The following is a 25,528-nucleotide window of genomic DNA, read 5'->3' as shown; positions in this document are numbered from 1 at the left end:
GGGTCTCTGCGCATACAAGTCCCTGCTCATACAAGTCCCTGCTCGACCAGCTTCAGCTCAAATTTGCGATACTTCCCCCAAAACTGTCGGCACATAGACAGTTTAGGAATTACCAGAGCTGCGAAAGGACAATCTGCCTCACTCAGGTATGTTACTTTTTATACTAATATCGATTTGTCGTGTTCATGGAAAGGGAGAAATGACCAAAAAAGTGCAAAGTGGTATTTTGAATAAACTTGAAAGGAATGTTATAAAGAAGTTAAGGTTTTTACATGAGCAAAACATAGAATTAGACGAGGATTAAATACAGTTTCAGCAGATGTGTTAGGATTTTTTTTTTTTTTTTGTCTGCATGAGCTCCTAGAGGTCCAAGATGTGTTTTAGAAGTTTGGTAGGCAGGTGTCGGTGGACAGTTGGCCGTGTTGAGGAGGAGTATACACAGTGCGGTCATATGCACTCATCGGACACCCAGTTACAGTATAACAGTGAGCCAAGACAAATGTTTAGTTTGCTAGGGGTGTAACGTTGAGGCAAAAATCAGGGCTTAATCTATACCTTCATTTTAAGGCAGAGCTTGGCAAAAGATGGCCTGGGGGGGCGGTACCAATTGATCCACGGACCGGTACCGAGCCGCAGACCGGTGGTTGGGGACCTCTGCTCTTTGGATCGGCTGACTTTTGTAGCATTTTAGTAACTTTAGTAGTATTTGCCGCTTTCATGAATATAAATAAGGGAAGCATAAATTTGTTTTCCGCTTAAGCACGCCTTGTCCAAATATTTGAGTTCAATATTTTGTATGAAACCTCTGAAGAGAGTATTTCTGTTATCTGTTTTCTTACAGGCGGATCAGCCAACATGAACAACACAGACCTAAGCAACCTCACCAACTTCTACTGTGAATTTCATGAAGAATTCAAATATATTCTTCTTCCGGTCACCTACTCCGTAGTGCTTGTATTTGGCCTAGCACTAAATTTCACTGCGTTATACGCCATTGTTTTCTGTACCAAACACTGGAAACCTTCCACTATCTACATGTTCAATTTGACGATGTGTGACACATTCTACATCCTCACGCTGCCCTTCCTCATTTACTACTACGCAGATGAAAACGACTGGCCCTTCGGCGAATATCTCTGCAAGCTTATACGCTTCCTGTTTTATGCCAACTTATATGGTGCGATTCATAAATACATTATACAATACAATGGTACCTTGAGATACAGCAGGAGTTATTGTCGTATTGTGACCAGGCTTGAAACTCAAAACTTGGGTCTTCAAATCATCTTTTTTTTCTCAACGAAATGAGAGAAAATCCCTTTAATCAATGCGAACCTTCAAAAATATTGACAAAATAGAAAATAGTATGGTTTATAAAATTACAGAGTAAAAAATATACCTGGGTATTGTCTGTCTACATGTATTGCTCAAATGTCTTTTGATATATACTGTAAGTATAACACAGATGATATATGCCCATTTTGTGGCGTTGGCAGCAGTTTAGTAAGAATTACCACTAAGTTTGCCTAAGTACACCACTACTGCATGTTGTAGATTTAGTTTACTCCTAGTATACATTATCAATTTTTTTTTTTGTCTACGATTCAAAGTAAAAACTCGTTTGAATAACTGATAACACACACAAAAAAATGTTGATGTTCTACTGTATCTCAAGGTACCACGGAATACCAAATTTCCTCTCAACTCACTCAAGTGTTTTGAAATTAAACTGTAAGACTACCAGGTGCTAACGTGTTTTTTTTTTTTTTTCCCCAGTGAATTTTTGGATAATTTAACAATCAATACATTGTAACGTTTATACATTAGCAGCAAGGTGGAAGACTGGTTAGTATGTGTGCCTCTCAGAGTTAGAGGTCCCGGCTTCAATTCCACCTTGGCCCGGCCTTCCCACATTCCAAAAACATGCACGGTAGATGTATTGGACACTCCAAATTGCCCTTAGGTGTGATTGTGAGCGAGAACGGGAACAATTGTTGAGTGTGAATAAGGCAAAAACAAAAAGTAAAAAACTACCGTATACAACTAATACAACCAAAAATTAAGTCTATCTTCCATTTAGCTTTTAATAAAAAATGATTTTCCTTCAAATGATATCACTAGCTTTACATGCTTTTCCAATCCAAAAGTCAAGGTGAGTTTCAATTGAGTTTACCTGATTTCTGTAACTGTTTTGGATGTTTTTGGACGGACAACCTTTATTTGCATATACGTACTTGCATATACGTACTTCCATTTTCTATTGCCACATATAGGGCTTTCTTTTTTTTTTTAGGTTCTATTCTGTTCCTGTGCTGCATCAGCCTACATCGTTTTGTGGGTGTCTGCTATCCAGTCCGCTCTTTGAAGTGGGTCAGTGCTGGTCGAGCCAAACTGGTTGCTGCCGCAGTTTGGGCTTGTGTTTTATTCTGCCAGGCGCCTATTCTTTACTTCTCAAGAATAAGGTGACTAAACACACACACACACACACACACACACACACACACACATTTTATATATATATATATATATATATATATATATATATATATATATATATATATATATATATATATATATGTGTGTTTTTCTTTTCTTTTCAGGGATGTGGCCACAGACAAGATTTGTTATGACACGACTAGCCCAGAGTTCTTTGACGACTTCCTGGTGTACAGCTCTGCCGTATCGGTGCTTTTATTCGCCCTGCCCTTCTTGGTGCTGATGGTGTGCTACGGCCTAATGCTGCGAAAACTTCTGAAACCTGGTTGGGACGGTGAGGGCGATGGAGGCGGCCACGGGACCCTTCGCATCAAGCAGAAATCAGTGAAGATGATCATTATCGTATTGGCGACGTTCATGCTTTGTTTCCTGCCATTCCACCTCACCAGGAGTCTATATTATTACTTCAGATACCTGAGACAGGTTAATCCGACGCAGGTGAAGACAGCAGACCGTTCTTTAACATTTTATCACACGTTCATTTTTTTTTTTTTTTCCCCCCAGATAAGCTGTAATTTGCTTGAGGCTTCCAGTTTTGCCTACAAGGTGACCCGTCCATTTGCCAGTGCCAATAGTTGCATGGATCCTATCCTTTACTTTTTGGCTGGACAGGACGTCCGCAGCAATCTCACCAGTAAGAGATGGTGCCTCAGACGAAAAGAAAGGACCTCTCAGAGTTGAAGCTTAAAACTCAACACTATCCAGACTTTTACCATAAACCAAAATTAACCACTGGATTAAAAAAAAAGACTTAAGTGCATCATGTTTTAACATTCTTAACTGGTGTGTAATAAAACAGCTACTATTTTTATGCACATATAGTACTGTGTAAATAGGAGCAAGTCAGGCATGACGCGGTTTTTACTGTAAATTACCGCTAGATGGCGATAAAGCCTAGCCATTGAAAATGTTTGATTAGACACACAACTGAGCAAAACACGCACAATGGTTTTGAACATTTTCGTTACATTAGTTCAAAGTAACGGCCTCTCATTCCTCTATATTTTATATATATATATATATATATATATATACGGGAAAAAAGATTAAACGGCATTCAAAAATCCTTCCCTTTATTCAAACAGTAAAAACATTTGAAAATTGACATTGAGATGCATTTTTAAAAATCCAGCAACACCTCAGATGGAATACATAAGGATGACAACTGAGAAGGATTATCCTCATCCATTATGAACAGAAAATGTTTTCATACATCTTTGTAAGTGATAATAGTATTTGAAAGGGTTGTAAATACAAAAAAAGTACAGAACTCAAAATGGAGGAAAATGTCAAACACAATCCTCAGTGTGATTTTATAAATACATTAGTTCTTTAGAAGGATTGAAAAGAGGTTATGAGTTGAAATAAGTTAACAATCATTAAAAATATATGTACATAATGGTTGTACTTTATAAGTCAAGTTCAAGTTTAGTTTTTTTAAATGTCTCTAACGAGTAAACCTAACTGGTGCCCTTTTTATTGACACTTTTGCATGAGCAGTTATATTAGACATGTGAAATGATAAATAAATAAAAAATACGTTTGCTTGTCTACCAAGCTGTAGTCATGTCTTTTTCATAGTTTTTAGTTGCTGTGATTACTTTTGCCACTCTTAACTTTCAAAATGCCTCATTAAATCAAACTAGAGTACAGTACTGTAAAACGTGGACCCTTTCCATTCATTCACATCTAAACAGCCAGGTAACAGGGAAATGAACCTATACTAACCTTTCTTACATCCCTTACTGCTATTGCAGTTGTTTAAAACGGTCATATCATTATGAAATTCATTAATGTTTTTGGATCATGTTGCACGCTAACTGAATGAATGAAAACAGTATTTTAAACACACACTTTAGATTTGTATGTTTTGTTTTCACAAAAGGGATGCCAGTGGGAATAAAGATTGGATTGCGTAACCATGACACAGAATTTACCTGAGCATGTCTTTTGTTGTAAATGTTCAAACACTGGGGTGTATTCTTCCTCCCACCTGCTCTTAAAGTGCAGCGCAATGACAGCTGCTAATCCCACAGTTTAGTATAAGCCTCTCTTCTCCATCTAAGTGCTTATTCACATTTTATCTTTGGATTAGCTTCATGCTGTTCTTTGTTTCATTTCACTTTTTATGAAACAATCTCATACAGGAGTGTCGAAGCCAGCATTTTAAAGTTGGTGTCACAGTGCAAGCCTGCTGAAGTGGTTGTTTTTATCAGTGGTGGTAGAATAATGCAGCATCTCCGAGTCACCTGCAAGAGTATTATATCAAAGCATTACTTTTCCATGAGTGTGCCTTGATGAAACTTATCACACATGTAAATTGATCAGTTGTATTATTTGTTGAGCTGATAAACATTTACAAAGTTGAGCTAATAAACATTTTTACAGACAAAAAGCTTTCCAATTTATCGGTTTAGTACACGAATAAAGATAACCATCTGTTGTCATACCTCATGAGGCCTGCTAATGAGGAAGATGAAAACTGAATCCCACCGAATAGGGATTTACGTTGCTCCTGTGATGGTGCCCTTGTTTCCTCTATGACAGGTTTGTATTCAGGGATCTGAGCCACTTGGAATCTGTTCGCAACAACAACAACAAAAATGCTTATACATACTGTATATTATTTTGGTCACTTCGGATCTGTGCCACTTGGAATCTGTCCGCAACAACAACAAAAAAATGCTTATACATACCGTATATTATTTTGGTAACTTCCTGCTCAACGAAACAGAGGTAAATGGAACACAAACGCGACTGTTGAATGTATCCATGTTCAAATTGAAATAGTCTTGCCAATTTCATTTACCGACTGAAATACTGTGTGTACAGGAGTGATTTGATATGAATTGTATTGCAGCAAAAAATCTCACCTTCCCACAGACAGAACTTTCAGCTCTGTCCATTCCTCTGCCTTGTTTTCCACGGTTTTCTGCACAGTATTTAAAACTGTAGGTTCTAACAGCCCAGGGTCCTTCTGCTCGGTGGATGTTTTCATGTTGGGAAAGATAAGGGTCTGTGTAGGCTTAAGCTGATCTTTAAGGACATCCAGAGGGGGTATGAGTACAGTGGGCCATTTCTTTTGAGCACATCGGGAACAACGATAGCCATGCTTTGCTCCCAAGCCAGAAAGGCCAGAGATGGTGTGGAGGTGTGACTGATGGGGGCAAAGTCTGGGAAGGGAGCAGAATGAGGACAAGGGAGATCTCATCGGGAACCTAAGTGGGGAAAAAAAAAAAAAAAAGTCTTCACAACAGTGCATAGAAAGCATCGAACACAGTGTCTTGAGAAAATGTAAGCATACCCTAAATCTTTTCACATATGCCACATTTCAGGTTCAAAACAGCTATAGACTTAAAAAAAAAATGGAGGAGGTGATGACAAACCAACCACCAGTTGGGGCACAATCGTGAAGTAAAATGAAAACTCAAAATTATACAGAAAACTTCTGGGAATGAATGGAGTCAATTGGCTCACACGTCCTACTTTTCTGTTTTTTCTTTGTGTGACCTGAAATTTGCCAAAAGGTCAAAAAGTTCAAGAGGGGCTAACACATTCACAAGGCACTGTGTTGTGTATTGAATGTAAAAGTTTATTAAATGCCCTCAGTGCCAGCGATGAGCATTCTCGTCAGATACTTTTTTTAATCAATGGATAGATGACACTTGTGGTCAGCGCTCCTCTTAACATTAAAGACAATCAAGCAGTAGGTGTTATGTTCTGGGATAGTATCTGTTTTGGGTTGGTATCAGGGTTTTCTGTTCTCTTCTGTTATTGGATTTTGTGGGTTTTTGATTTGTCTTTTCACATTCTGGGTTTGTTGATTGGGTTATTGGTTATGTTTCTACTTCTTGTTTCGGTCCTCTTTGTCAGTGTCTTGTCAGTATGATTGGTTCCACCTGTCCTCATTAACCTGCTTCCCTTGTGTCTGCCAATCAGATCCTGTCTCTAATTGTGTCTTGGCCAGGTGTTCATTGTTGTCTCGTCAGTTTCGAGCATATTTAGTTTCCTGTTCAATTCTTGTCAAGTTGTTGAGGTTGTGTCATTCTGTTGTCGCCGAAAGTGTCACCAATCTTAGTTTCATTCATGTTTTCTCAGAGCCCAGTGCTTGATTTGTGTTTGTAAGTTGTTCTGGGTTTGTTACTTTTAGCATCATTTTTTAAATCCTGTTTTATTTCATCACATTTCCCAAATTAAATTATAATTTTGAGCACACCCCATTTCATGCCATGTCAAAATATGACAGTGGCAAATTTTGCGATGCCCGAATGCATATACACATACAAACTGTCATTTTGAAAATTACAAAACACAATTTCATTGCCTTGATTCATGTTTAATAGACTCACTATGTTTCAGATGCAAACTGTCAAAGTCACTGTTGAGCAGTAAACACATCTTTTCACAAGAAACTTTCTCATTTTGTCCAAATTTGCTTGGTGTCACTCAATTACCGGTACCTATTTTCAAACAGTGATTAATAAAGAATGGAATGAGGTGGAATCATACTATATTCTTCCTAAGAATAGAATCCAATCTTTCATATGGTAACATGTACTCATTTTTTTGTATAGGCATAGCAGACAATATTCTGTAGGCCTTGAAATAAGAGTGAACATGCTCAAAATCAGCTTGCGCTCTGTGCTATTTTTTTTTTTTGAGGGGATACCGCTTAGCACTGAAAGAGTTAACAAAAACATCAGGTTGCTATAATATGGTTAGCTCAGTCGAAAGTCATTATGAGTCATAATTTACGTCATCACTACATCACAGTTGAAGCAATACTTTTGGTGGGATGGTGCACAAATATTTGGCAGACACTTTGTACCTTATCATGGACGAAATGACTAAATACAGTACATGTGAGTTTATAACGGTTTATTTGTAGGTGTGTGTGATCCTACTTGACAGACGAGGTTTTGCTCAGGGCCTTCTGTTTGTTCTCATACTCCTGCAGGAGTTCCTCTAGTGCAGCAGCATTTTCTGAAAACCAACACGTTTTAAAAATGGTAAAAATGTAAAAACTATGTATCACATGGATTACCTTTCAACAGTGAAATAAGCAATCTTGTTATACTATTTGCTAATATAAAAAAACTAAGGTGCAACTAAAAGGTTATTTGAATTTACTGAACTAATACAGTACATTCTTAAGAGGTGAAAGAATAACATCACCCACCTTTTTTCTCAGTAATTATTCGTACAAGAACGCCAATGGTGTCTTCATTTAGGTCATCATAATTATTACCTAGAGAGTGAAAGAGAAAGGCAATTTTTTAAAAAGCACTTAATGTGATGGCATGCTAAACAATTATATCAATAAGTCAGTCAAATTATCTTATTTAAATAGGAGTTAACAAATGTTCATGCATTCGGACAGTAATTTTTGTCACTGCATTTTCGAAAATTGTGAAGGCCTGACATGTTTCCAATTTGAGTGAAATTTCCCAAGTTTGAGTCTGTGAGGTAAAAAGTGTCATGGTCTGTGACAAAGACATTGTTTACAAAGTTTGGGTTAAAGCCAATCAAATCACAGCTGATGATGATGTACTTCATAACTCATACAAAGCGTATGCGCGACATTGTGTACAAAGTTTGGGTTACAGCCAATCAAATCATAGCTGATGATGATGTACTTCATAACTCATACAAAGCGTATGCACCATCTGCAGTGTCATGATCCATTCACACAGTGCAGGTCATTGTAAATGAGACAAATAACTTATTTGAAATAAGGGTGGCTCCATGGTAATACCCAGAACCATTACATACAACCAGTAAAGCAGCTGAGAGGAGAGTAATAGCAGCGAAAATGGAAAATACTTTGCTCAACAATCTGTTTTAAAAGGAGAGGGCTGTAGATAAACATTGTGGCTTTTGCAGCCTTTTAGGGCAATATGATTTTGGAACTAGGGTTTCCATTTTACCTTGTGCATCATGGAAATGCATATGAGTGAGACTTCAATTTTTTTTTTTTTTATTTCTATTGATCTAGTAATGCCACTTGTGTCTGAGCATGTCATTCTGTGTCAGGCCACATGTATCATTATGTACTTGTGTCTTGTGAGGGCACTTATGTCAATCAGTGTTAGTTCTATCCTGTTCGGCAACTTGTATCTGTTAGGAATTCCTCGACAAGGCCCCCAGAGGAGCCTTTTCAAGGAAAGAGTATCCACAAAAGAGTTCCTACACTGCAGTTCTTGGAATGTTTGCTGGTAATCAAATATACAAATTACAACATGCTGAACTCGAGTACAAACAGCAGTGTCCTAAGGAGTTCTTCTTGTTTCAATGTTACAGTGGGACAGTACTTCTCAATTATTGCAAAGGAACCCCCCCACCCGAAAAGAGAACACATTTTGCACCCACCCGCCACAGTGACTATAAACTACTAAAAATTGTACAATTATACCCAAAATTGTATCCTTTTAAAAAATAACAACAGAAAAAAGCAATATAAATCAACATTCAACAAATGTTAACTTTACTTTTACAGGGTCATACGTTCATCTAAAACGGAAAAAAATAACATTGCATCAGATGGCTTCAAATAAAACAGGTCAATCCTTTATACTTGAAACATCTTTGACAAACTAAACCATTTGCTGCTAGAAAAAAAATATTCAACCAATAAATATTACTTAATGTAATTTGACCTCAAACATTAACACTGGAGCACCGATATCTTTAGCATTTTAACATTAAGAAAAATATAAAACCGCTGATCCTTTCCTAAATGACATGAATCGAAAATGTGGTTGAGACAAAAATAATGTTGATCGCATTTTAAAAAGTTTATAACTGCAAGAATTATCACAGAAAAAGCAAATCATCCCCCACCCCATGGCGGCCAGTCCCGCTATTTGAGAAGGACTGGAGTAGGACAACACCTCTACATGCCAAATTTAATGCTGTAGCGTGGGATGCGAGTTCTGCCGAACTGCACCTACTCCAGCTGTAAGTCCTCCTCACGGGTTTTCCCCAGTGAATGGGGGTTGATGATACTGTATGTGCAGAATTATAAGTCCTACAAACCATAACAGGGACCAGAGAGACAGAATGTGCTAAGGTGTTACATAATAATGACAAAAGAGCAGGAAACGGCTACACAAGTATGTAGTCTGAACCTACAGTTGCAGTCTGTACTGTTTCCTCCCTCAAGCTGCCAGTGCAAATGCAAAAAGAAAAAAAAAAAAACAGAAGAGAGGAGACGTAAGAGGAGACATAAAACATGAGGTGTGCACCTAATTGAATTATTGATCCGGCTGGGAAAGGAGACGAGCGAAGGATGGCGTGTCATGTTCATATGAGGCTGACGTGTTGTTAAAGGGAGTGGAGAAGGATAGCGAAAAGAGGTAATGGGATTGGGGCGTTTCCATTTTGTGCAGGGACAGCTCATGTTTCACAACAAGATTCTCACCAGAGGAAAAGAACCACTTACTCTTTGGCCCTTCACCAGCATTCGAAAATGTAAAGGTATAATCATAGCTACTTGCTCTTAGTTCAAAGATTATTTGAATTTAGTCAGAGCTAGTTCAAATGTTATTTGAATTATTTGCCCTTCAAATCTGCAACGAGCCAACGAGGATATTATTTTTGTTGAATGTTTTTAGATGTCCTAAGTTGCTCGAAAGTTTGATGATGTAGAAAACGGTCACTATAGGTAAATTCGGCCTATCTTGAAAGCTATCTCAAATACACTGGTCGGTCTGGTCACTGCCACCAGAGTTCAAACCTCTACCATATGTAAAACACAGGTACCAAACCCAAAGCCCGAGGTCCGGATCTGGCCCACCACATCATATCATGTGACTTGCAAAATCCTCATTATGACTTAGTTTCTTTCTAAAATGCAAAATTTGTGGTCTTCAACTCTGGAAAAAAAGTAAAATAAAATAATTGTTACTGATTCCTCTTTTGAACACTTTTTACAGGCTTCTAATTTAAAAACTAGGTTAAATGTGTTTAGCTCATACTTAGAATTTATTTGACTTCAAACTCATAATGGCCCTCTGATAAAAACTAACTACAAAGTGGCCCACAAAAAAAAAAAGAGTTTTGACACCCCTGATGTACAAGGTAATATGCCACTGCTGCATGCCCTTGTAAAAAGTGAGCCATTTTTTTTAAACACGGTTTATTATAACAAAGGATCTAGGCTACATTAAAAAAAAAAAAAAAGTCTTACATATGCAAGCAGCTAAATTATAGGTATCTAACTCCAGTCCTGCAATGTGCATGTCATTGCTAAATAAAAAAATTTGAGTGATTTATTCTGTTAACCACTTTTAAAAAAATACTATATAAAACAGTTTTTGTCATCCTCTTATTTTATTTGGAAGTAAGATTGAAACTAAAATGCGGATTATGTGAAGACTATTTAATATGTGAAAAAATATAAAAATGTTGGTTCTCATATCAGCTGTACAAAGAAGGAAATTATTGGTTTTGGTGTTGGGTGAAAATTTTCATATTGTCTGTCACTATTTAGATGTTTATAGTAACACAGTCTATAGTAACACAGATCAAGCTTGTTAAATCAAAGTTTAATAATGTAGGAATGTAGCAGTTAATAATGTAGGAATGTATAAAATTTTCGTCAGCGGTTTGCTTCAGATGAGCACGTTTAAAGAAACATTTGTCGAGAGCAGCAGTGCTCTGACGTCTTTGTTAAAAAAAAAAGCGTATGGCTCCACAGCTGTCGTGGTTTGAGCCGTCAGAAAAGCCGGCTCAGCTTAGTAAATCTGTTTACTTATTCACATCAACTACTTTTCCTTTATGTCACTGCTCTGCTATTGAACTGAAAGACGCAATTTTTCCAAAACACTATGCAGACATCTTGCATAGTACCGGTAAGCAGTTATATATTTATGTCTGAATAAAACAAATGATATGCAAGTATGTCATTTAACATGTCCACTGTAAGATGGTTGCTAGTCAGTCGCGGTCTGTGCATTTCACACTTGGGCCTTCAGTGATTGGACCTCTCATGCGCACACGTACACATTAATGGGGTACGCAGGCTATTTTTCAGAGTATTTAAACATCAACAATCAAAACGTATCATTCTACGTGCCAAAACTTAGAATAAGTAATAATAATTTCAAATTATTTTTCCACTAAGTCTTATAAAGTCCAAGAAGAGCAGGCACATTTTAACAAAATTGTACGCTAAATTCCAAATGGCAATTTACTACAAGTGTCACGTCTAGGCATGCGAAAGGGACCCAAAAAATGCAGAAAAACTGAGAAATATGTGGCTCAAAAAAGGACGTTTTAACAAGGAAATGAGGCAGGACCGAACCTGGAGCAAAACTGGGTGGACAAAGTATCACCAAACAAGTGGGACCAAATCAAACAAACGAGAACGCAGACAAAATAGGCAGATGCGAGTGGAACAGAAACATGAACAAAACCCCACAACCAACGCCAACCAAACATGACAATTGAATGACATAAAATGACAAAAACATTAACTCACCCAAAACGGCTGTCCAAGTTATTTCAGTAAAAAATCCACTCTTCTTTTGTTCCTCAGAAAGACTTCGCATTTCATTGCCCATAATAAATCCTATTGTATTGACGTAGACGGAATGCTGAAAGTTGGGGCGGTCCAATTCCTGTTTTGCTCTTCTTCAGCCATTGTGGGTTTAAAAAAAAGCGTCTGCGGGTCGGGCTTCGATGTATGGTAACGCTAATGTTAGCTGGTTGAGCAACATGCTTTTTTCTTATTTTACTACTTACACCGTTAAACGCGGTGGATCAATATAGCCCCGCCTTCCTGCAGTGAGCGTCCATTTACGTTCTACATGAGGTTTCCTGAAGGCGTTTTTATGAATCGACTGGCTATTGCAGGTGCCCAACAAAAATATGGGCTCGTACACAATATGTCATTGCACAATGCACAGAAGCCTTTGACTGTTCAAGCAAATGCCCAGCACCTCCGGGCTCATTAAGTCTGCCATCAAGTCTGCCTGGCGACACACTATAGCTGAATTCTAATTGGCTAAAAACTCTACACTAAAACAGCAGCACTTACTGTAGGAGGAGTGGTACCATATGGCTATAATATGACATGAAAAGAACAGAATATGGAGAATTATTTTATATATAAAACATATATATTTAGTAAAAATAAATTTAAAAGGAAATTTACTTTTATTATAGTATTATAATGACTAGTGCATTATAGTTATGATAATGTCAGGTTAAATTAGGCCAGCAGAGAAGGCCTTGCTGGCCCTGACGGCCAACCACTGTTACTAGTATAAAACAAGGTCTTGCAGCTATTGTGAAAAACATTTTTCACCCATTAAGCCAAGAGTGAAACGTGATTTTGCGAGGGTGTTATCACGATAATTGAATTCTATGATGTTCAAACAAACAGCTCAACATTCTCTTGCTGGCCCTGACGGCCCACCACTGTTACTAGTATGAAACAAACTAACGACTCTTACTAGTATGAAACAAACTAACGAACAAGCTATTGCAGCTATTGTGAAAAACATTTTTCACCCAAGCCAAGAGTGAAACGTGATTTTGCGAGGGTGTTATCACGGTAATTCAATTCTATGATGTTCAAACAAACAGCTCAACATTATAGCTTTGTCAACAAACAAATTAAACTGCCAGCCGATCTTTCACGCTTTGTCAACAAACAAATTAAACTGCCAGACACAATTTTTCATCCGTCTTGCTTTCATCTTGCTGTCCAACCAAGAGTGAGAGAGGCTTACAACTTTGAGGTGGTGTCTTCACATGACAGCACCTTATTAAGTCGCGGGAGTTATATTCTCCCCCAAAAAGATAAAAGATTTCAACACAATTTTGTGCCAACAAACACAGAAGCCTGAAAAAAGCCAGACAAAATTTGTAATCCTCCCCCCTTGTTTTTTGCATTATATAAGTGCTTCTCAATATTTTTCTTGCAAAGCCCCCCAAGGAAAGTGAAAATATTTCTTCGAGGGCCCCACTATTTGATAAGGATTTTATTACAGCAATGTCTTTTGTGCAGTATGAAGGAGTTGCTTGGGTTGGAATAAAAAAAAAAAAAAAGTGACATTTACGTTTAAATTATGTTAAGCACAATATAATCTCCATTCCTATTAAAAAATAACTGTAAACAATAATAGCAATAATAATAGTTATGTTAAGCACAATATAATCTTCATTCCTATTGAAAATAGTTCATCCATCCATTTTCTATAGCCACTTGTCCGAAGTAAGGTCATTGCCTCGCTGGTGTCTAACCCAGCTGTCTTTGGACAGTAGGCGGTGGACAAGACCCTAAACTGGTTTGCCAGCCAAATGCAGTAAAGACACACGCTCCTGATGACACCTGAGGACAATTTAGAGTGTCCAGTATATGTAACATGCATGTTTGTGTCATCTTGAAATCTGAATGCCTGGAGAGAATCCACGCGGGCTCGGGGAGAACATTCAAACGCCACACAGGAAGGCCAGAGCCAGGATCAAACCCGGGACCTCTGAACTGTGAGGCAGACGTGCCAACCCCCCTTCCAATGTACCGTAAACAATAATAGTAATAATAATAATAGTAAATAATACAAAATAATAGTGAATAATAGTGAATCTCATTTGTTCTTGTTTCTGCAATAACCTGTAATATATACTGTGTATCAACACAGCTTTAAAAAATGTCAACTGTATAGTCTACTTTTGTTTTGTTTCTCAGTTTAGATGATCCATCTCATGTACTGCCAGCCCAAAATCTGTAGACTACTGGTGATGATTTGCCTTTACACCTGAAACAAAGCTGACATACAGTCCTTCTGTAAGTGGGAATAACAAAAAACAAACTTGAATACTGTATATACATTGTGTGTCAATGTTTACTCTTTATGTGGCTCTCTGAGAAAATAGTTTGGACGCCTCTTTTCATAGACTGTACAAATGCTTCTATTTTTGATGTTTATCTATCATTATTACCAGAGTTATCGCTTCTCAAAAATCTGTATTTTTATCCCATTGATATTGGACTTTTTGTCCATTTTACTCACAAAGCTCCCAGCCTCATTTCTGTCTTTTCTGGTACCCTCTTTGACCCCCTTCCTTGCTACTTTGTTTACCTAAGTTATTTTCCCTCTGACTCTCTGGCGAGTTGATGGGAATGTTTTTTTTTCTGCTTCTCAAGTAGAAAAATCAAAAATAATACATTTGCACTTGCATTGCCTGCAACGAATGGCTGTGGAAAAGGCCAAAGTTCAAAACATGACACATGGGAGTTTAGCAAGTAAGTTACGTGAGTCATTCTTAACTAGTGATTGTGCAAAGACACAATTCATGGTTTTGGAACAGGTCAGCTGAAAATATTTACCACATACATGCATTCTACCCCTTCCAGCCTTTTATACTGATTTCTTTCCAATAATAGCTCACCTTCTCTCTGAAGCGTGGCTGCCTCGGCATCAACCCCATTCTTCTCCGCACTGCAGCGGCATCCTTTCCTCTTCAAAAAGTTGCAAATCACGATACCCAGAAGGCCCATCAAACAGAAAATGGGCACCAAAGCGAACACAGCATACTCGGCCGTATTTTCCTCAGTGCTGCGAACAACTGTGTCATTGACTTGTTCTCCAGCACCACTTGGCAAGCCTTGCTCCACTGTACGGACACTTCTGACGTGCAGAGCCACTGTAATCACAAAAAATTGAATAAATCATTAATTAGCCCTTTTGTGATATCCAATTAAGGAGATCGGTAGTTGAATGATCAGCAGGAAAAAATAGCTTACTCTTCACACAGGGGTTTATCGTTAAACAATTTCCCACACAGGGCTTGGAGAATCTGTTAAAAAAAAAAAAAAGCATGACAGGATGAAGTAGATATACTGTATGCAACGTGTGTGTGCAGAGTGATTGAAAAGTAACTCAGTGTTAAATTACTTATCATTTTATGTTGTACTATTTTTCTCATTTTTTGTTCATGTTCAACGATGTGTATGTTCAATGATGTATGGCAATTAAATCTAAGTTCTTGTTTTCTTTTTCAGATGGATTATTTTGTTTAAAATGTGAAAGCCTACAAAAGTGTCTGGACATCTGACTTTACAGTAAAATGACCAGCTCCTTCATATATCAGCCACGCTATAGTGTAATGATGGTTTAGCATCTACTTATCAAGTCTTCCCTAAATGATTGGTTCTCTACCATCTTTGAAACCCAACAACAGATCTCCAAATGTTTTAGGTGGGTATGTTCCTGTAGGGTCAGACGCCAGCCACTTGTCACGGCTTTCAAATTTTAAACGATAAACTTGTCTGATAAGAAAACAAGAACGTTTGTTACAAGATATGATTAGGTATTTTAATACAGAAAATTACTTTTCAGTCAGCCAGTATGTGTGTCTGCGTAAGTCTACCAAGCAATAGCAATATAATGCAAATTAAAAGCATTGTTACAATCCCAAGGAAATGAACGTAGATAAAAAAAAAAAAAAATGCAACAAATACAGATAAACATTGGAACATTACCCAGACAGACAGTCTCCACACACAGCATCTGACTTTGTAGTGCCGGGAGTTATAAGTTGCCGCCCACGCAGCTTGCAGGGGGAGTGTGGACGACACATTTCAGAGTCTAATGAGTCTGAAAAGGTTCCTGTCTGACATGAACGACACTGTACATCCTCTGCCTTACTCTGGATCTGCCCACAAGGCTGTGAAAGGAGAAAACAACACATTTTAAAACATTACCAAAATATATGATAAAGACATCTTTAATATATTGGCAAAAGCACAGTAAGTTTCTGAAAAAAAATGAATTCACTTGATCTGCAAGACTGATTGAATGGCCATCACCAATTTATACCAAATGTCATTTTGCAACAGGTTTCTACACGCGAAAAAATGCCACTTGAAAATATTGCAAAATACAAAGTACTGTATACACACATTGTATTTTTCAGACATTAAGTGCACCGGATTAGAAGGTGCACTGTGTTCTAGGGGACATTGATGTACATTACAGTATCACAAATAAGTCAAACATTTTTCAACTTCAATTCAAAAGCCATACACAAGGCACATCTCATAAGATGCAATGTTGATTTTAGGGGAATAAATATAACAAATTTAAAGTTTTTCATTACAGACAGCAGGAGGTGCTGCATTTACAAGGTAGACTCCGGAGGAAGTGTGGCACTCAAGATGCCAGTCTCAATTGAGTGTCATCAGAGAGAAGAAAAAATAATGATTGTACCATAAGGTGAATAACAAGTTCCTCTTCTCTCATACAGGTGTCAATAAACATTAATTTGCTCTCAAACTACTGTCAAACAGAAATGCAATTGATGAAAACTTTTTTGAGTTGAGTTTTTTGTCATTATTAATTGCGTCCACATTGTCCACATTTTCTTTCTTTTCTTGCAACGATTGTCACATGAGTTAAGCTCATCGTGTCTTAGCCTGAGGACCGAGAGCCGCTGTTGGACATTTAGAATGCAAAAATTCCAATCAATTTGAACACAGTCAAAGTGACCATTCGCACTGAGCAGTAATGAAGCTAAAGGAATCTGCTGCTAGGAAATTAATGTGAGTAAACAGTCTCCCGGTTTTTCTTTTAACAAAAGGGAGGGTCTGACTCACTTTAGAAGGTTCTTGGCCGGCGGGGCATTCAAGACACACACACCCTTCTCCCCACTGACACTGCGCTGCTGAAATCCCATGACAGCCATATACCTGGAATAGACAAAGCCACACACACAATCACACAATCACACACACACACACACACACACACACACACACACACACACATCCGTGCAATCTCTTGAGTCATTGAAGCATTTGCTCAGACTGGCGGCATGTCATAACCACCACATGCCACCTCTCCAGCAGGCTAAAAATAAGTTATACATACACATATGAGAATAGTTTGTTCTAGCCTGAGTAATCTTTTAATATTTTGTATAAATGTAATTTATTTATATTTTGCTTTATAAAGTACACAGAATTACCATGAGAAAAACAATTGCTGAGTAGCAGAGGGGGTTCCTCATCTTCTTCAATGTATTCCTGTACGCACATATGATCTGTAAAATATTTATGAAATACATTCAGGTCGGGTCTGCAAGGAGTCAGGCACAAGAAAAAAAGACATAACTGTCTAGGTCAGCACCAATTGGAAGACGAAAATGCTTGAAATTCCACGCAAGAGTCAAAACATCTGACAAACATTTATTTGCATTAAAGTTGCCATGCAAGTCTTGACAGGACAGCTTGGAGCTCGACAGTCCTCACGTTCCCCTCCTGATGCATACCATAATGAGCAGAGTCAGCTATGAGTGACTTGAATGCATTTCAACATGCTATCCAACCACAATATTCCAGCTGTTGCCAGACAGCTTCCTTGATATTCAAATTGCTCCCAGGTTCCTATGGGATGGAGGCACTGGACTCAAGTGAAATCATGCAAGTGGTCGTACTCTATTTCAGTGACAATAAGGGGAATGTGAAATTGCACAACAGGTCAAGGAACGGTTGGACAACACCGAAAAGACTAAAGGAAGTAAAAAAACGAGTAAGAGGAAACAGCACACTCACCCCTGACTTACAGATGACACACTTGCTGGGAACACACACTGAAGAGGTTTTGCATATATGTGACACAACTACTGCTGAGTGGAAATGTCAATGTACCTGTATGTACTTTATCCCATTATTCTGACCTATGACACAACCCTTGAGAGAAGCCCCTTAAATCAACGACAGTTTACACTCGCACACATTTGGAGTACTAGAAATGAATGGTCCAGCAAGGTCCTGCTAAACTTTAGTTGCATTCTCCAGTAAGACAAGAGTCTCTTAAAACAAATACCTCAGTTTCATCTAGGGTGTCTCACTCAATTTGTATATGCTTTTTATTGTTAGGACACCTGTGTTCTCACTTATATAACATAACTAACAGGCTGTGGATGTACCAATTAATAAGCCTCAAAAAAAAAAAAAGAGTTGACAGGGAGGCTAAGTACGGAACATTAACACTGCTAAGAATATCTCATCTTGCAAAACAGTGGCATGACCACCCACCATCCACCATGCCATTGTCAATTTGTGGATTTGGGGGGGGGCACCCACATTCAAAGTACCTAAAAATGCTAATGTGGCTTTGCATATTGTTGCATTTTCTTTTAAAAATACATGTCATGTGATATACATTTACAGTTTTGTAGTCAAAGGTAGAGGTTACATTGTACATAACATGAGGACGTTCACTATATACAGAACTCTATGGGTAATCTTAAATTGCACCCTTTCACTAAAGGCTTCACAATGGTACACACATACACCGTTCCCAAATGCAGCCTCTTTGGAATACCTGTTAGCAAGAATGTGAATGAACAAAGGAACTGCGTGACCATTACAATCGCGAGAGTATCATACCAAAGTGCGTTCTGGTCATTTTGTTGAAGATGTGTATTATTGGAGGATTGTTAAAAATGCATTTTCACTGTGTTTAGTTTCAAGTAAATGGCAAAAATAAACATTTTACCTAAATAGCCTCTTTAACGTCTTTAAATTCCTCCCCCTGCAGCCAAAAAGTTTAAATTGTAGTCCAAGTGTATGAAAATCAGTGATTAAGTCAACCATGTTGTTGTAGTCGACATGCTGGTGCATGCTTTTATCCTACTTGTAGCTCGCACGTCTCAGGGAACTCTCAAAACAACAAGTCTTCACATTGGATGTATTTTCAAACATTCATATAAATGCACAATTGCAAATCATAAGCAATGAAAGCTTAAAGGACATCATAATTTAAAAAGAATTCTAAATGTTTTTTTTTACCTCAGAACATGAATTACATCATAAAATCCTGACACAAAATAACATTTGGTGTGAACACAACAAAAGCAACAAAGATGCTGACCGTCAGGGGTGCTCGACGCGCCGACCAGTCAAAATTTGTTAAACCTTTAGGTCATGCTCATGCGCAAGCAAGGGGGCTGAGCTAATGGCATTAGCAGCAAAACAGCAATAGCAGTACAACAGCGTGCAACAAAGTACGACAACTCATAAAAAGCTGGACAGTGAGCAAATTACAGCCAATGTTTATCTCTTGTGCGTTTCCTTGTCATTTTCTACTCGGGATGGGACGAGATTTCGCAAAATCAAACGCCAAAAGTTTTCTTGTTCCGGCATGCAAAGAGATTAATTTCCATTTCACTTTTTTGGAGGGTACAGCTTATTGAGCCAGAAGTGCAATGGCTAGGCGTGAGTGATACACTGTCATGTCACACGGTAGGTGGCAGTATGCACCTTAACTTTGTTTCAATTCAAAAGGAGAAAGGAGAAACTCACGATGCTCCGATTACTTTTAAATAATCTGTGCGGCAATAATTGTTTCCCAATTGAGTAAAAGGATGGTAACACATTGACTCCAAGCCAGGTCTTCAAAAACGCCATCAAACAAGCAAGCAACAATAAGAAACGCTTTTGTATCACCACTGGGCCCATCAAGTGTGAGAGCTACCAAAATGACAAGGGATTTTGGTATGTACATCAACGCTCAATATGCTGCCATTTTTGACGGTATAAGGCAGTGGATTTCGGCAGCTAATTCACCTACTTGACCCATGGTATGAGATACTGTCACGACATTCACGATGACAGTCATTCCAAGAGGGAGAAATTGTGATGGAGGCTTTTGTTAAAGCAGCAGACACAGTGTTATTGTTCATCATATGAGTCCTCTTCTGCTGCAGCAGCCAATCACATTGTCGTTTTCCTGGTTTGTTGGCTTCAGTACCACTAAGTTTGCTACTGCAGCTAACAACTTCGGGTAACGTGGCTGACATGTTATCATATGCTTAGTGTTTTATGTGAAATCGCTCGAGGTAGGACGCGAACAGTCTATCGAGCTGAAGTCTGTCTGGGTCAAAAAGGTCAACCAACCAAACTTTTCACCCCGTTGAAACAAATTAAGTTGGCTGGGAAATTTTCGGCTTTTGAAAATGAACAGGCATATAAAGCTAGGAGCTTTATATGAGACAGAGCGAGCGTATTTGTGTGTGTGTGCATGCGTTAACAGAATCCACAATGTACTATTGATACACATAGTAGTTGTGTACTTATTGATACACATAGTAGTTGAATGATTGATTTGAAATGAACTAGTGTGATTTCAATCATTTTTTTTAAATATTGTTGCGCATTTCTACTTATTTTATACTAAGGGCCCATGTTTTATTTCAGTTTAAATTGGATGTGTTTATTCAGAAAGAATTGATGTATATGGTTTTTTGTGAGCAAATAGTTTTGATTTTACTTTCATGTTTATTTTACTTTGGTTATTGTTATTAAATGTTATTGTAGAAAATGCTGTAATATATATTTTGTTCTATAATAAAACTTCTTATGGCGTAGAAAAAAGGCTGTTACGCAAAAAAGTTTTTGAAATACTGTAGTATATTTTAGAGCTGTATTTTTAATACCGTGATAACACTGCACCATGACATTTTTGCTCAATGTTATGATACTGTCAGCAGCTAATATAGTCTCATGCCTAATTATCATCAACCAAAGCTCTCCAGCTGTAAAGAAACAAAATTATACGGCACTAGGAAGCCGTGGGTGAGGATGCATCCAAAGCAATTGTGGAACAACATTCACTGCAGCTGGACGGATCTACGAAGGTGAGTGAGACAGCCTAGATGTGAGTTTTCATTGTTATGGTGTTTAGTGATACCACTGAAAAAGAGGAGCTATTTATTTATTATTGGCTGCCTATCATTCCCATCATTACGTGCCCACAGGGACAAATAGTGGTCTGAAATGAAGGTTCTGTCATTTTGTCCTGTAGCCATATTTGGAGCCCTATTGGATCTGCTCCAAAGGCCCTAGTGCCTTAAACTTCACAAGTTGAATTCCCACATATGTCTCACATAAATCAGTTTGAAACATTTCCAAGATATAAATCCCTGAATGCCTCAAAAATGTAATGCGTCATTTAAAAATCTCTTGTTTTAAATGCTGTGTGAAGTTCGAAATATTTACAGTATGAAATACACTCGCTGGGGTCTTGCTGCAACTTGTGCTGTGAGAAACAGCGCTGCCTTAAAATAGCAACACCTGATGTCATGTCACAATGTGCTTTGAGCATGTCATCATTACGTGGATGTGAAACTTGACATGAACATGTGATTTGGCATCATGGAGTTCCAATTCCAGTCTGACCTGGCCAAAATTATCTTCATAAGATGAAGCTTAATTTTAGGACTCCCCCAATTTTCTTCAGTCACACTATTATACATCCATCCATTTACTAGAGCCGCTTATCCTCACAAGGGTCCAGGCTTGCTGGCGCCTATCCCAACTGACTTTGGGCCATAGGTGGCGAAAACCCCTGGTTGCCAGCCAATTGCAGGGCACATGGAGACAAAAAATAATTCACACAATCATACCTAAGGACAATTTTAATATGTCCAATACACATGCCACACATCCATACGTGGGGTTTTTTAGGGGGAGGGCTCGGGTCCCTGAACTGTGAGGCGGACGTGCTCACCACTGCTCCACTATTAAGCAATCAGAAAAAAATAGAAACTACATACACTTATTTGAGTAATCTACTCATGCCAACCATTTCCTATGTCACTTTCTAATAGCTCATTTCATACATGGTTGAGTTGTGTCTTCATGTCCTCTACCTTTCACTGCTTCTGACCTTGGATTTCTGGGCGTGACTTTAGCTGTCCAGTCTTCCATTGGAATAGTACACCAGCACACACAAGTCTCCTGTGCACTGTCAGATGACTGTTTATCACGTGGAAACACAAAGAGGTCAAGTCCATTGACCTGATTGGAGTGAGCGAAAAAGGAGATGACAGTGCCTCAAAGTGTGTGCTGCTTACAGTTTACCCCCCAAACACAGATTTATTTTTAATATTGAACACAGCAGAAGTGAAGAATTTAAAGAATGAAAAGCCTGACTCATTTTTGTCTCATCATTAATCTTATGGGGGCGTAAAGGAAATGCAACCCAGAAAGTATTAGTCTTATTTTGTTTAAATAAACTAAAGGAATGTGAAGAAGGGAAATTCTACAGCGTGTAAAAGTGGGTACTGTGAATATAACTTGGGGAGAATTCAAATCCCTTGGCATTAAGGCAAACGTGATTTCTAAAAGCAGCTCAACTATATGGAAATCTTTGACCTATTCGTGGCACCATGAAAACATGAAGGTCAGCTATTATTTGATACAATATTATGAACCTACCACTAAAACAATTTAACAAAAACATTTTGATTGTATTATACTCCACACTTAGCTTAGAAAATTAACAGAAGAGTGCCATCACTTTGGTAGTCTTTTTTTAAATTAAAATCAACCCACTTAAATTCGGATCTAAATGAAGGGGTAGCAATGGATTGGATAACTTTAAGGATAAAAATAAAAAAAACGAGCAATGGTTCAATTTCATGCATTGTTGGTCTCTTTGTCATTGCTCAGCAGTTGTTTTGTAACGGGCTCATGTCTCTATCACCACTAGCACGAGTGACTGAGTGTATCCTTTGCAATAATACATGACACACACAATAAGTCACTTGTGCCTTGTCACAAAGAGATTGACCCAGACTGGCGTTGTTCTGTTTCACTGTCAAGTTCAGCTGGCAGTCGGTTATTAACACTTTCAAATTTCTTTCCTCTCTCAACTAAATTCAGTGGCAGATATTTGACATGAAACCACACAAACAATAAATGTTATGATGAACACTGAACTAATTCCTTTTGAACGTGCAGTCTGGGGAAGGAATCCCTCCAACTGAGACGGTGTCCATTAAATGTGAAATTGAACAACCAAGCTAAACCTGAAAACGTATCTGAGACAGTTACTGGTATTCAGAATTTTCCTAAATATGTAGTCATAATTTGTCAGGTTTACAAAAGTGCCCCCATATTCAAGTTTCTCCACCCATGAATTGACAGTTAAATTACACAAAAGCACTATTAAGCCATAGCAAAAATGTGAGCAGAGCTGGGGTGTGAGCACAAATTTGCATGGACTAGGAGGCACATTTTCAATACGTTTTGCCACGCACTAAGTATATTTCAGCAACTATCAAACTATTTTATTCGCCACACTCTAAAAGAGCATGGGTTAAATTCGCAATTAGTGGTGGTGTGACAGACAATGAAATATCGTTTGTCTCCACAAGTACCCTGAATGATCATCCTAATTGCTGACGCCTTTCGCCCATGTCAGCTGAGGTAGACTCAGACTGCAACCGTGCAAAGGATAAGCAGTATAAGCTGCAGAGAAAACAGCTTGGTGATAAAGTGCTGCCTCAACAAGGGGAAATATAATCGAATATTTATAGGGTTTGTCTTAATTGGGGTGGGGGATTCTTAAAAAAAATGGGTGGTGTCGGAAAGCTTAGGAAATCTAATAAAGTTGCTAAATTAGCAAAACTGAGTAGCCCTGCCACAGCTCTTGGTCAACATGGTAGCTAAAAGGTTTAGCATTATACAGTATATGTATTTATAGCAATATTCAGTTTACTGTCGTCTCCTTTAAAACGTCGTCAATAACCAAGTACAAATGTGTGCATTTATGCAGTGGTTTGAATATATTTTATTTACATTCATACAACCACTGAAAGGGTTTTCCAACAGAGACCAATCATTAACTGCACTTGGAGTAACCTGCTGCTCTGTTTGGCAGGAGGGTGGCTGTTGAAATTTCCTCAAGAGACGCTGCATTAAGGTGGCAAATAATGCAAAACACAAGAAAGCCAATACACATACTTGGTGGGGCAAATGAACATTGGTATCTAGATGACAAAACAGATACAGTATTCTTCAAAGCCCTCCTGAGACCCGCCACCCCCACCTCTCCATCCCTTGTTCGAGGTACAGTGATTCAAGATTCGAAGTATTTATTGTCATGTCAAGGTATACAGTGATTCAAAATTTCTAAGTGTTTAGTGTCATGTCATGCCACTGCAAACGTGGCGAGGGCAAACACAAACTCTAAGGACAAGTAAAAGTCTTTAGACTCTACACGCCGCTGGGTGTGACAATTCAGTCGCCCATCAGTGACAAGTCAGTGCGCCAACATTTTGGGCACAAAAACTCTCGTCCACCTGTTGAATGTTGCTAGCCACCGTTAACAGACTGACTTGAACGCAACACGACCAAAAGCTAACTGAAATGAGCTCCCTCTTTGATGCCGTGTTTGTGGGATAAATCGTCCATGAAGTGATCAAACAGAGATGTCATAACTATTAAAACCACTTTACATGAATTAAAAGTAATCAAACACACATTTCCAAACACAACAAGATCCGTAGAGTGAACTCAGCTCTCCACCATTCTCAGCACCCATTCAAATACACGAGCGTACAAATAGTCAAACTTACCGGTTTAGGAGAGTAAAAGTGGTTGCAATTCAGAGTTTCGACAAGAACGTGACCACGTATGGAGACGCCAGTTAGCCGGTTGGATTTATTGTGGATGAAAGGCACGACGCCAGCCGGCTAAGATCCTCCCTCTGGATCGCGGGCTTTGCTCTCTTTTGTGGCAAAGAGAACCAGCGCAGTTACGTCACAGCAAAGGGTGACGTACAACATGAACGTGGGCAACCGCTCCTGTGTACTGCAGTTGCAGTTTTCTCTTTATGCAAAACTTAGCTTACATTATACATTGTAAACATTTGATTGGTATAAAAGATGCGTAAAAAATATATTCATTAAGGTATTCATGACAGATATGGCTTTTCAAATTAGTGCCTTCAATCTGAGAGGCGGTAACCCAAATTCCTGTTGACATCACTTCAGTCCCCACCACAACATGAACGTATTTATGGAATCCTAGATGCAGCTATATTGAGCCTTATAATTATTCCCTTCCAAGGTCATTTCATTTAACACTGCAAAAAGCGAATGCAAGAGAGCGAAAACGTCATTGGTTGTTTAATAGGCCTAAATGCAAGACTGATTATTTTGGTGTGTGCGGGGTGGTGCGTCTCGGCATACTACTACTTTTTTTTTTTTTTAATCATGCATGAGCAAACGT

The 25,528-nt window shown here is 38.4% G+C and overlaps 2 protein-coding genes across 3 annotated transcripts; one reads left to right on the top strand and one right to left on the bottom strand.

Moving 5' to 3' along the window:
* The first annotated feature begins 24 nt into the window (after positions 1-24).
* Positions 25-4,421, top strand: p2ry2.1 (purinergic receptor P2Y2, tandem duplicate 1). 2 transcript variants are annotated; one of them, XM_088426829.1, is made up of 5 exons: positions 25-146; positions 842-1,177; positions 2,294-2,462; positions 2,601-2,934; positions 3,001-4,421. In XM_088426829.1, the coding sequence occupies exons 2-5, from the start codon at positions 856-858 to the stop codon at positions 3,175-3,177; spliced, it is 1,002 nt and encodes a 333-aa protein (XP_088282955.1). In that variant the 5' UTR covers positions 25-146; positions 842-855; the 3' UTR covers positions 3,178-4,421. The 2 variants fall into 2 exon arrangements, with proteins under 2 accessions (XP_088282955.1, XP_088282954.1); XM_088426828.1 differs by having other exon boundaries at positions 2,601-4,421.
* On the bottom strand, positions 3,553-25,022 carry relt (RELT TNF receptor). Its single transcript, XM_088426827.1, has 11 exons — positions 24,874-25,022; positions 17,473-17,547; positions 17,102-17,194; positions 15,989-16,173; positions 15,251-15,303; positions 14,896-15,150; positions 7,676-7,744; positions 7,401-7,479; positions 5,370-5,714; positions 4,947-5,075; positions 3,553-4,745 (listed from the first exon to the last, which is right to left on the bottom strand). The coding sequence occupies exons 2-11, from the start codon at positions 17,512-17,514 to the stop codon at positions 4,742-4,744; spliced, it is 1,254 nt and encodes a 417-aa protein (XP_088282953.1). The 5' UTR covers positions 17,515-17,547; positions 24,874-25,022; the 3' UTR covers positions 3,553-4,741.
* Between the last annotated feature and the right edge of the window lie 506 nt (positions 25,023-25,528).

Source organism: Hippichthys cyanospilos, chromosome 11 (genome assembly GCF_059441005.1).
Source record: "Hippichthys cyanospilos isolate Australia breed blue-spotted pipefish chromosome 11, RoL_Hcya_1.0, whole genome shotgun sequence".
NCBI classification, from domain to species: domain Eukaryota; kingdom Metazoa; phylum Chordata; class Actinopteri; order Syngnathiformes; family Syngnathidae; genus Hippichthys; species Hippichthys cyanospilos.
The sequence above is the reverse complement of the archived record's forward strand: the minus strand, read 5'-3'. Positions and strand labels throughout refer to the sequence as shown.